General features: G+C 35.3%; 1 protein-coding gene across 3 annotated transcripts in view; it reads right to left on the bottom strand.

Annotated features, from left to right (window-relative positions):
• The window catches only part of LOC111391745 (ras-related protein RABE1c), a 17,485-nt gene extending 8,487 nt beyond the window's left edge, over positions 1–8,998 (bottom strand). The window contains exons 1-6 of one of the 3 annotated variants that reach the window (XM_023016993.1): positions 8,879–8,998; positions 8,635–8,707; positions 7,234–7,306; positions 7,042–7,142; positions 5,365–5,430; positions 5,048–5,145 (exon numbers count right to left, since the gene is read on the bottom strand). In XM_023016993.1, the coding sequence (XP_022872761.1) occupies positions 5,048–5,145; positions 5,365–5,430; positions 7,042–7,142; positions 7,234–7,306; positions 8,635–8,707 (411 nt within the window). In that variant the 5' untranslated portion in view covers positions 8,879–8,998. Of the gene's footprint in view, positions 1–5,047; positions 5,146–5,364; positions 5,431–7,041; positions 7,143–7,233; positions 7,307–8,634; positions 8,778–8,878 lie in introns of all 3 variants that reach the window. The other 2 variants (XM_023016991.1, XM_023016992.1) reach the window with 2 other exon arrangements.
• Between the last annotated feature and the right edge of the window lie 3,390 nt (positions 8,999–12,388).

The following is a 12,388-nucleotide window of genomic DNA, read 5'->3' as shown; positions in this document are numbered from 1 at the left end:
TTTAGCAAAGCGATTAATTTATCACTAATCTCTTGATCGAGCATCTGGCTGATGAATGTTGGACGATCTTCTCCTTCATTGCCAATATTTACTTTGATCAGAGGGTCTTGTGCTTGAGCGTATCCAGGTTTGATGATCCGCATCAATTCGTCGTCCAGTTCCCTTGTAAGTACTTCTTCTTCTAAATAGTCCACATTGTTGACTTCTCGGCCAATGTTTTGTTCTAACTCGAGTACTGCCCATTTGTCTTTCAGCGCTCTTAGGGCAATGTTTTGTTCTAACTCGAGTACTGCCCATTTGTCTTTCAGCGCTCTTAGGGCTGCCTCTTCTTTCGTTTTGTCCTTGCATTCTTTATTGAAAGCCATTAATCTGGCTTTGAAGGCCTGATTATCGGCCATTTGCTTTTGTAGCTTAGAATCCATTCAAGACTCCTTGATTATTCTTTTGCCAATTACTGGCTCTTCTAAGACCACTATATTTGGTCTCATTTGGCTGAACATTTCAGTGAGTGCGTCCGCTGAAAATGGCTCTTCACTCTATGCGACGATCTGAGTTTCTTCCCCATCTTGGACTAGCCTGACAGGTCCATAGTTTTCTTCGTACCTGAACCTTTTCACTGAATTTGCTTCTACGACAAAAAGCCTATGATCGGCCTGCACCACCTCTGCTTCACCCTTGTTGTTTCAAAAGACCAGGCATTGATGGAGTGATGAGGGTATGCAACGACTTCCGTGTATCCAATCTCTTCCTAGTAACACATTGTAACTAGTCGGACCATCTATTACAAAGAAGACTGTGGTCCTAGTAGTTGTCCCAATAGTTATATCCAATGGCATAACTCCTTTAGCTGAAGTTGCTCCTCCATTGAAACTCGTAAGGATGACTTCTGTTGGAATCGTGTCACCCTCTATCTTTGCAAATTTCCTCATCATCCTAGATGGAATGGTGTTTATAGTTGCTCCATTGTCGACAAGCACTTTTGCCACAGGGATGCCATTAACTAGAGTTTTAACGTACAATGACCTCAAGTGTTTAGTCAATTTCATAGCTGGCTGTTTAAAAATAACCTTTTCAGCAGCTTCTATTTCTACTTCCTGCTTGTTTTCTATCAAATTATCCCTCTGTGATAAGTCGACGTGCAACGTATCGCGCTGAGCCTCTGTCTCCTGAATTTCCTCCTTACTGTTTTCTAATGTTTCTTCATCAATTACCCAACCTGTGGGAGGGGGCATTATTCTTGGAGGTGATCCATACTTTTCAGAGCGAGACACTCTCTTCTTCCTTTTGGGCGTCCCGTACAGTACGTAAAAATCGAAAGAACGTCCAGATGGTTCTCCCAACAAGTCTACTTCGCGAACTCCCTCTCGATGTAGTTGCTTCAACAGAGTATTGTGCGATACTCCTCTCCTTCTTCTTTCTGCTTCTAGGTCGATTTCTTCTTCGATGTCTGTTATCCCGTCGCCTTCTTCATCATTGTAGGCCTCTCTAGAAGTCTGACCTTCTTCACATTCCAGCACGCAAGCCTCTCCTTCGTTGTCCTCCCTTTCTTCTTCTTCTTTTCCTTTATTCTTGAATTCATTGGCCAGTAAATAATTATTAGCCACGACAGGAGGTAACGTACCGAACTGGATAGTAAGGGGCTGATCTGGATCTTCTCCATCCCTTCTGTCTCGCTCAAACTTTGATCTCCCAGAAGAAGTTTCTGTTAGCTCTTTCATTGATTCATCTGTACCGGTTTCTTCACTATCTTTGAGAACATTTTGATTGGCTACCTTGAGTAGTTTAGACGCTTTAGGATGTGGCACTCCCTGTTGCTGCCTCATCATTCGTCCATAGTTTCGTTGGAAACGCCTTTGTTGGATTCTAGTAATTTCATCGAAGGGTATTGCCCTTCCTGCATTATACTGGAACGAATGCCATACATTTGGCCAGCGGGGTTGCGGCCTGAATGTTCTCCCATTATCTACTGGCCGGAACTGCCTCTCAAAAGGCGGTTCTCTATAGAATGATGTACCTCGCCCTCTACCAAGCTGAGTGTTTGGGAAGAAAGTAGGGCGATGGGGATGCTGCCATATGCCTGGTTTCTCCGTGTTCCCACTCACTTCTCTTTTACATTTTGCACACAGGACATCTTCGTCCTTTTTCGGCTCCTTCCCCTTGATTCGTTCAAAAACACTGGGATGTGGTCCAGGGTCCTCTTCTCCATCATCTATGACCAACTTGAACTTTGGCAACTTGTTTTTGAAACCAGACGTCACCATGTTCACTCCAAGTGGCTGTGGAAAAGGATTTTCATCCACTGCCATCTTCTTCTTATCGTCGAACGTAATTCATCCTGATTCAATGGCATCCTGCAATACATGGCGAAAAACCAAGCAATTGTTAGTCAAATGTGACCATGCATTATGCCACTTACAATATTTTTTACCCTTAATTTGTTCAGGGTTTGACAATTTATGCTTATCGCTCAACTTTATCTGCTTATCCCTATATAATTTATCAAATATAAGGTCAACTTTGATTACATCGAACGAGAACGTTCTAGCCTTTATGTTTCTATCTTTCATGGGCTCATCCTTACCCGATGGTCTAGGCTTAGCCATTATAGGACAACTATACGTGTCTCCTTTGACTAATTCGGCCAAACACATTTCGGCTTGATCGTATGACTCATCGCTGATGGTATGAATGTCAAAATTTGGGTCTTTGTAATAAGTCCCTTTACTAGAATTTTTCATCTGCTCTTCTTCGCTTATCAATCATTCATACCTAATCACATTCGCACTCAATTGGAAAAGGTCAGGAAATTCCTTGTCTTGAAATTTCTTTTTTAAATCAAAGCTCAAACAACCCTGAGTGATTTTGACAAATTCTTTTTCGGGCAGAGGTACAAAACACTTGCTTCTTGCTGTCTTGAACCTTTGGAGAAAACTTTCTGCACATTCGTTTGACATTTGACGTAGATTCGCCAAATCAGCCAAAGTAACTTCAAACTCAGTTTTATAAAACTGAGCGTGGAATAATTGTTCCAATAATTGTCATGTTTGAACAGAGTTCGCTGACAAGTTGATGAACCAGGAGAAATCTACTCCTGTTAATGAACTAAGAAAAAACCTTATTTTATGGTAATCAGTTACATCACCACTTTGCAATGTGAATCACCCTATGTGTTCTAGAGTAGACACCTTCCCTAAACCGGTAAACAGTGAGAATTCTGGCACTTTATACCCTCTAGGCCATGGATATGCTTGGTTTACCCAATCAGGATATGGCTTTGTGTAAGTCGGCTTAATGACAGGACGCACCCCAAAAGCCATCTGATTCTGTACGATTTCCATAATCTGATTTCTCAACATGACGTTGGGGTCATATGAAATTCTTACAGGTTGGTTAACCAGTTGATTTGCATGAGGCCTCATGTTTGGTCCTTGATTGGCAACAAAGTTACCATAATTTGGGCCATTACCATTAGCCTGAACGTCTATTTCCTCATTAACACGTAGGGTATTCTGTCCATTGTTTAGGACATTATCTCTTACATTTGGATTACCCCCAAGTTAGGCGTACCACTACCATTGTTCTGATTTGGCACTGCACCACCCACTTGGTTTGAAGTAGAGGAACCAGAAAGTGGTTCTATCCCTTGATTCGGATTTAGGATTGAGGGATTATGTCCCACAATTGTCCTAATTTGAAAGTGGTTTGCAAGAGGCAGAACCGGTTGACATATTTGGCCTACTAACTTATTCATTATTTTGTTCAAAGTGTTTAATTGTTTGGCCATGCTGTCATAATGTGCATTCCCATTTTGGGTAAATCTTTCCATATTATGAATATTTCGAAGATTTATCTGTTCAACGACATCTTGTGTGAGTTCTCCAAGTAGTGCACGCATAGTTCGAGGACTCAACTCTGTCATTGGTTCGTAACGACTGTTACTGCTCTGATTTTGTCCATCTGTTCGTGGAGAGGCATGCTGCTCCTCATATCGCTCAATCACAGACTGGACTCCTCCCTGACTTGCTGCTTCCTTATCGGATCTCTGAGGTATATTGTTTCACCTTTTGTATTTTCAACACCAAACACCACGGTCCCACCGAGCGTGCCAAATTGTTTCGCGCGGGTTCGTCGCTAACAATTAAAAAGGGATCAGACGATTGTGTAAGGGATAGACCTCTTGAGACAAAGTCCAAAAAAGGGGTGTTCTTTATTGGTGATGACTTTACAATCGGAAAGTAAAAATAGAATGCCTCCAAGGGGCGCAAGTACACAAGTTACTGAAAGAAGTGTTTAAATCTAAACTAAGAAATTTAAAGTTACATGTTCTCTGTTCGAGAGTTTTTAATTCGGGGTCCTTTTGCTCTATGTCTTTTCTTCCTTTTATACTCCCTGAATGATCTCTTTGTGATCAACCGCCTAAAAACTGTTTGATCGTTCTATAACTGCCTACTTTCCTCGTAATGACCAACTTGTCATGGAACTGCATTTTCTAACTGCTGCTGCCATTACTCTTTGTCGTTCAACCGTTTTCAATTGAATTCTTTGAATCGTGGAACGTGATAGGCTGCTTAATAACTGCTTTGATAATTGCGCTTTTTGATAACCATAATACTTCATGTTTGCTAAGACCTTGGGCCACTCGAAGGTTTGGGCGAGAATAGAGTAACAGCTCTGGGCGACTGCATGGCACTCTATTCGTTCAGATCCTGGACGACTTGCAATCTTGGGCGATGGTGTTACCGCGTTCATGGGCCTCCCTATTTGGGCCTTCATCCTGAATTGTCTGATTGGGCTTCGTTTTTTGGGCTATCTGACTTGGGGATCCTCCAATTGGACTTCATTCCTTGGGCCGTTCGATTTGGGCTGAATTTTTATGTGTCAACACAATGCTTGACAAATTCCAAGTTAATTTATCTCCTCTAGTCTGCTAGATATTCCCCATCAGAACAATGTGCATGAATATGAACATACCCATGCAAATTAGCAGAGACATGCATGCCTACACATGCTATATATATTTTTGGCGGGAGAGAGAGAGAGATCATACCCTTCTGCTTTCATCCATGTCAGCCTTATTACCCACCAATATCTTGTTAACATTGTCAGAAGCATGTTGTTCAATGTTTCTGATCCAATTCCTAATGTCTAAACAGAGGCAAAAGTCATTTTTGAGTTTTTTTGAAAAGATAGAACATACTGCATCATGAAAAGTTAGTCGTGCAATTGAAAATTCAAATGCAATAACAAACAATAGTCGTAATTAAAGGATCCAATATAAACAAATAAAAAATCCTCTACTGGCCCAATGAGGGGATGATAATTAGAAGTCAATAAGAAAGGATGATAAGGACATGGAGTAATTACTGTTAAAGGACGATTCATCAGTCACATCATACACCAGTAAAATGCCCATTGCTCCACGGTAGTAAGCTGCAGAAGAAGAAATTAATTAGGAAAAGAAAGCTTGCCAATTTCACGAGAGAAGAATCTCAGCAACTACATGCAGATAGTGAACAAAGTGATGACAAAATATGTATGTATTTTATGACACGGTTTACTGTTGAGATCAAACTTCTCCAAAATTGAAAATCCCTGGAGTCTAGTGTTGGTAAAAAATTATTTTCACAATGTAAATGCGCACTAAAAGGGCAAATATGAAAATTTCACCAAAAGAACATTCTTGTAGGAGTAAACTGTTTCAAAATTTATAGGGTAAAAGTAGAATGAAAAGTAATAAATTGCAAGTACGACAATTTTTTTCCCCTAACCCAACAGAGTTTAAAAGTCTGTCTTCACAATTACCAGTAGGTAATATGGGATGTGATCTTTTTAAAAAAGGATAATTAGCAAAAAGCATCCCTATCGTTTGTACTCATTGCGAAAATGGTCCCTATCATTTCAAACTTGACATTTACACCCTCATTACCACTTGTCATTACCATCAATATTCTTCATTATAATATTGTAAAATGACTAATTTATTATTATCTTTAAATAAATAAATAGAGAAAAATAAATAATATAAAAAAATTGCATCTAGAGTTTCATTTTTTTTTAAAAGTAGAAACGAATCTCACGTAAAATAATTTAAAACGTTCTGATAAAAGAAAAATATTTTATCTTCTCAATTAACCCACCTACCCCTATGCCCAACCCCTACGCTCCACCACCACCAAAAAATAAATTGAAGAGATAATTTAAAGTATAAAAAAGTATTAAAAATAGAAAAATAAAAAAAATTATAAAAAAATGGTGCTTATTCCTCGTCATATGTTTTTTGTACTTTTAATTCTCTTTTTAATTATTTTTATGGTGGTGGTGGAGGAGGATAGGCATAGGAGTAAGGGTAGGTGGGTTAATTGGAAAAATAACTTTTTTTTTATTAGAATATTTTAAATTATTTTACGTGAGATTTGTTTGTAATTTATAAAATTTTAAAATAGAAATAAAACTACAAAGATATACAATTTTTTATATTATTTCTTTTTTTTTTCCTATTTATTTATTTAAAGATGATTATAAATTAGTTATTTTATAATGTTATAATGAAAAAAAAATATACGGTAAGAACCTTTTAAGCAAAAAAAATGTCGATCTGAGTGTCCAAATGTCAAAATTGAAATGATAGTGACCATTTACGCAATTAAAACAAACGATAGGGGCGTTTCGCGTCAAATTACACATATTTCATAGAAGGATTTCAATGACAAAAGTGATCAATTCTGGAAGAAAGGTTTGAAACGAGGGTGCAAATGGCAAGTTTGAAACGATATAGTCAATTTTCGCAATAAACGATAGGGATTTTTTTGCTAATTACCCTTTTAAAAATTTATTTTCTTTCCCATACTTTCATCTCTGCTATCCACAGCGCTTCTAAGGAATTGCTACTCTCACGCATATAAATGCATCTAGAGAATTTCCAGTGTTCCCTATGCAATAAACTTTAAAGCATTTGCACAAAAACATGGTGCCACTCAAACAGGGTTCTAGAGAAAAAGAGATGGAAAGGGAAGTAGATTTTTGCATCGATCATATGCATACCAGTGGTAATAGTTCGGAATCGTTCTTGTCCAGCAGTATCCCAAATTTGTAGCTTAATTCGTTTCCCATCAAGTTCAATGGTCCTTATCTTGAAATCAATACTGCATAAGAAAATCGAATCAGATATAGCATGACGGTGAGTGTGGAAAATCCAAGCAGGAGGAATTTATGGTGCATTTGAAAGATACTTACCCAATGGTGGTTATGAAACTGGTGGTGAAAGAGCCATCGGAGAACCGTAACAGAAGGCAACTCTTACCCACACCTGAAATATACATTGTTGAATTTTTTCTTAAATCTTAATAATGCTAAACTAATATTCAAACGGAAAAATCTATTATATTATCAGAAAACAGAAAAACTGAACCCAAAAAAAAAAAATAAAAAAAAAATAAAAAAAAATGGAAAAAGATATGCAGACAAAGGTTCTTTAGTCATAAAATTGAATACGGCGGATGATTATAGGATTATAAAGGCTTTTTAAGTCAGCCGAAGATAAATTTATTCACCCAGTTCCAAAACATTCTTCGGAAACACTATACTGCCATTGGTGGTCAATATCCCTGGTTTCTAACATTCATGAAAGCAACAATTAACAATCAGTTATTCTAAATGTGAATCAAATGGACAGCTAGACACCTTCAGACAGGCTTTACTAATTTTAGAGTAACCGTGATTTTATAGACCAGATCATAAAATCTCTCAAGCCTCATCCAGTTTTAAAATTATATAATATAAGCACACTTCGGCTCACTACATGATTTCAATAATTATCCTAAAGTCAGGTTCACAACTTATCATCTTCACATCAAGCAAAAATTTTACCAGAGCCTCCAAAGAGCATCATGACTTATTTTTTTAGAATATTAACTATCCGTGGCCTGTTCCCTTTCCTCACTTAAATTCTAGTCATTTCAATTTTCAGACTCCTACAATTCCTCCAAAACACTTATTTTGGTGATTAAAAAGTATTGAAACCCTAAGTTATTTTTCCAAAAAAAAAAAAATCTCTTATGAATTTGATTTTGTATAATTAAGAATTAACAAGTTCATAGATACACGTGCATACCAGCACACAAAAGCAAGTAATCTGCAACAGTCCATTAGGGAACAGCCTTAAACATGTAATCAAACATGTGCATCCATAACTGTAAAAGAGTGCATCTTTTGCCCAAAATAACAAAATCGAAAAGATTTAATTATCCGCACGTAATTGCTAAGGATCCAATAAGTCCAACATTGATTCCCTCATATGTGTCAATTGGGCAAATACGCCCATAGTGACTAGGATGGATATCTCGTATCCGAAAACTGGCAGTTCACCCTGTTAGTCCTCCACTTCATTTATATTACTTCGCAGATATCTAGGTTTAAACAAAGTTACTCTCATCTAACATGTATCTTTATAACTGCCTAAACACAGATTACCAGCAAATCATATGACATGTTAGGCTTTCCTATCACAAAAGGCTCTAGCAAATAAATAACCAAAAGATATTAAATCCCCATCCAAAAATCAAATATCAAATATAAAAGCTTGTCCACACATTTCAATCAGAATGTAAAATCTTTAAGTGCGCGGAAAACACGTACCACTGTCGCCGATCAACAGCAGCTTGATGAGATAATCATAATCAGCTCGGGCTCTGGCGGGTGGAGCGGCCATCTGATTTGATTCAAATATCCTTTCTTTTTAAATTAAAAACAGAAAACAAAAACCTGGCAAAAAGGTAATCCTATAGATTTATTTCAGGATCGGAGAAATCATAACATCAAGAATTTGCAATTGGAAAAAATTAATATTGATGAACTTAAGAGAAATGCAGAAATAAATTACCAGATCGGAGAAAAGCGAGAAGAGGGATCTAATAAACGAAGTGTATGAGGGACGTCAGCACCGGGCTGTCGTTTAATTCTGAATTTTTCTTCTTCCTTTTATGTTTTATGTTTTTTAATTATTATATTTTCAATGATAAATGAATGATAAGAGAGAGAAACCGCAAGTTGAGCTGGACGGAGTCAATTTCTTTTTTAAATGGACTGAGCAAGAATTTGGATATTTTTTGTGCAACCGTGCTACACGAACATTAGTTTGACAACTGCGATGATCGCATACACACACTAGGAGGTCGGATATTATTTTATTCAAGCGAAACCCACACATTCATGTGAATGCGCGGTCATTGGTGTGATCATTCTTGCGGGTCATTTGACTTTATTCTTTTTTGTGGAATTTTACATCATGTACACTATTATAATAAAATATTCATAAATTACAATTCAAATATTTTATTCACATAATTACTGCAATATTGAAGTAGAATTGAATCAATTGATGAACAAGCACCTAAAAAGAGATATTTTGTTTGGTATGAATTGGGGAGGCTTTGGACAAACTGGATCGAGCCCATAATTGCTGGATTTATTGGTCCCACCAGGTATGGGCTGTACGAATACCCTCTGTGGAAATTACATTGCGGCCAGTTTTTAAGGATTAGAATTCTAGAATCAAGTTAAGGTTTAATTATTCATTAATGAGGTGATAAATTAACTATTAATAATAATTTAAAATTAAATTAATCCCCACCCACTTCCCAATCAGCCTTTAACCCGATTTCATCCCCAAACATATCTGAGGAAATACTTATAGATAGCCTAAATACAAGAGAGATTTGTAAGATTAGACCACGAGAAATAGCCTTTTAACAATAATCTATCCAAAAATACACCTCATTGAGAAATTGCAATCAAAGCTACTACAATGTATAAAAACTTTCAATTAGGTCCCCAAAGAAATATAGATAAAAAAATCTTTAATAAATATAAACCCAAATCTTATACAAAATTTTATTGATCTAAAAAACGCAACAGAAAATGAATTAAAATATTTAGAAGAAGATTTGAAAGGTTTCTTTACAGAATATTTAGATCCAAAATTAAAAAATAAAAATATTTCTATAGATAATAGAACAATCAAAACAAAAAATGATATATATAAACTAATTCTTAACCTGAGAAGAAGAATTAAAGAACTAAATATAATTATTAAAGAAAAAGTTTTAATAAAAGATAGTGAATTTTATAAATTTTATTGTGATATTTTAAATACTTATGAAGATTTTAATTGGCTCAAAAATCTTAACCCCTCCGCTGCACACTCCGACGAAATGGTATCAGAGTCATGTTACGAACCAAAAATTATGATGAATATAGTAGATGAAGAAAGTATAATTGAAGAATTTTTGAAAAAAGTTGAAAAACATAAAAAACCTAGTTATCCCTATTTACCTAAAAACACCACAAATGAAAGTTTTGAGGATATACACAAAAGATTAGAAAATTTAGAACATAATTTACAAGTGGAAAACGCTCTTTTAGACAAAAATCTTAAAGGAAAAGATAGGATTATAATTAATCCACCTCAAGATTTTAGGATAATACAAAAAGAAAAAGGGAAAAAACATGAAGAAAAACAATATATAATTACAGATGTATAAGAAATAGAACAAAAATTCTTAGAATCTACATGTGAAGAGTATGAAGAATATAAAAAACAGTTAAAAGAATTAACTGAAAAATGGAAAATATAAAGATGAATACTAATCCATCATCAAGCCTAAATATAAAAGTAGAATTCAGCAGTGATGAAGAATATGATTATCTTTATGGTACCACAATACCTGATAAGGCTGATATTAATCAATATAGAAAAATACAGAAAAGATACACTGGAAATATAATAAAATAATCCATAAAGGAAATAAATTCAATGAAAACCTATAATGAACCAATCCACACAATAAAAGTATGGTTAGATCTAGAATGTGTAGATAAAAATAAAGCTATAGAAATTTGGATGAAAAGTACAGATTTAGCAATACAATTTAATAAATGGGAAATATATACAGTTTTTGAATTTATAGAACATACATTCCGAGGAATTATTTTTGAATGGTGGAGAAAGTTACCAGAAATTATTAAAGGAAGAATAAAGTATGGAGCAGGTAGAATTGAAGTATTAGATAATAGAAATACTTTAAATGAACAAAATATTCAGGAGATATTAAAAAGATTTGAAAAAATCTTAAGAACATAATTCTTAAGAGATAGATATGTCTCTAATGAAGAAGAAAGAAAACAAGATGAATATAATCAAGAAATGATAGCAATGAAAAATTTAAAAATATGTGATATGTATAAGCTAGAAAGATATACATGTAAATTCGAAGAAATATACTATATACTAAATCAAAGAGATTATCAAGAAAATAAACCTATATTAAGGTCTTATTTTACTAAATTACCATTCCCATGTGGAATTAAGTTATTAAAAGAATATGAGAAATTATTACCTCTAGGGGAAGAGGAATGAATAAAAATAAATAGTCTTGGAAGTAGGATTGAATTTACAAAAAGAATGATAGGCATGTGGTGCAGAGAAATACTAGAAAATAAGAAAGCATATAAAATAAGAAAGAATTTATTATGTTGTTACAAAGATATTGGTCAAGTTGAATAATTTGGATGCCATAAGAAGAAATATAAAACATATAAGAAATATAAAAGAAAATTCAAAAACTAAAAAAAATTCAAGAAAAGGAATTGATGCGAACCCCGTAGCAATGGAAACTACGAAACCCACAACGAGATTGATGCGAAATCCAAGAACGCCAATACTAACTCGATTTTGGATCTTAAACCCCAAGAATTGAACCAAGAAACCCTAGATTAGCGAAGAACCTAAAACCCCTAGAATTACAACTAAAAGAACCCACAATCTGATTGATTAGAACGCCATAAGAAGTTGATTCTTGATAAGTTCCAAGATTGTTCAAGAAGAACAATAAATTGAAAGAATAAATTTCTCTCTCTATAATATTAATTCAAAAGTCAAAAGTTCAAAGGTTGTTACAATGAAAAGTAATCTCCTATTTATACTAATGAATAAAAACGTCAAAAACCATTAAATTATGGTAATAATTTGATTTCATAAGAATTCTATCGAAACTAGGAAATTCGGCCAAAAATAGAAAATTCGCCAATTTTTTTGGCTTGTACGGCCGCATGTTGTAAATCCATGCGGTCGCATGGTTCAATTGGAATTGGACTTTTGATTTTCGGGAACCATATGTGCAGCCGCATGGTGTTGTCTTCAGCCTCCACTTTCGTCGCTTGATAACAAATTGATCCAAGTTGATTCGGCCTTCGACCCGAGCATGAAAGTTACTCCATTTCGAGTCCCGAACATGGTTCCATCAATGGTTTCTTGAACGAGTAATCCCATCGCTTGTTTCACTTGCTTTGCCCTTGATCGCGTCATTGGTCCGCCATCGACTATCAACGGGTC

The sequence above is a fragment of the Olea europaea genome, unplaced genomic scaffold, assembly GCF_002742605.1.
Source record: "Olea europaea var. sylvestris unplaced genomic scaffold, O_europaea_v1 scaffold83, whole genome shotgun sequence".
Lineage (NCBI taxonomy): Eukaryota > Viridiplantae > Streptophyta > Magnoliopsida > Lamiales > Oleaceae > Olea > Olea europaea.
This window is presented reverse-complemented; position numbering and strand designations above follow the sequence as displayed.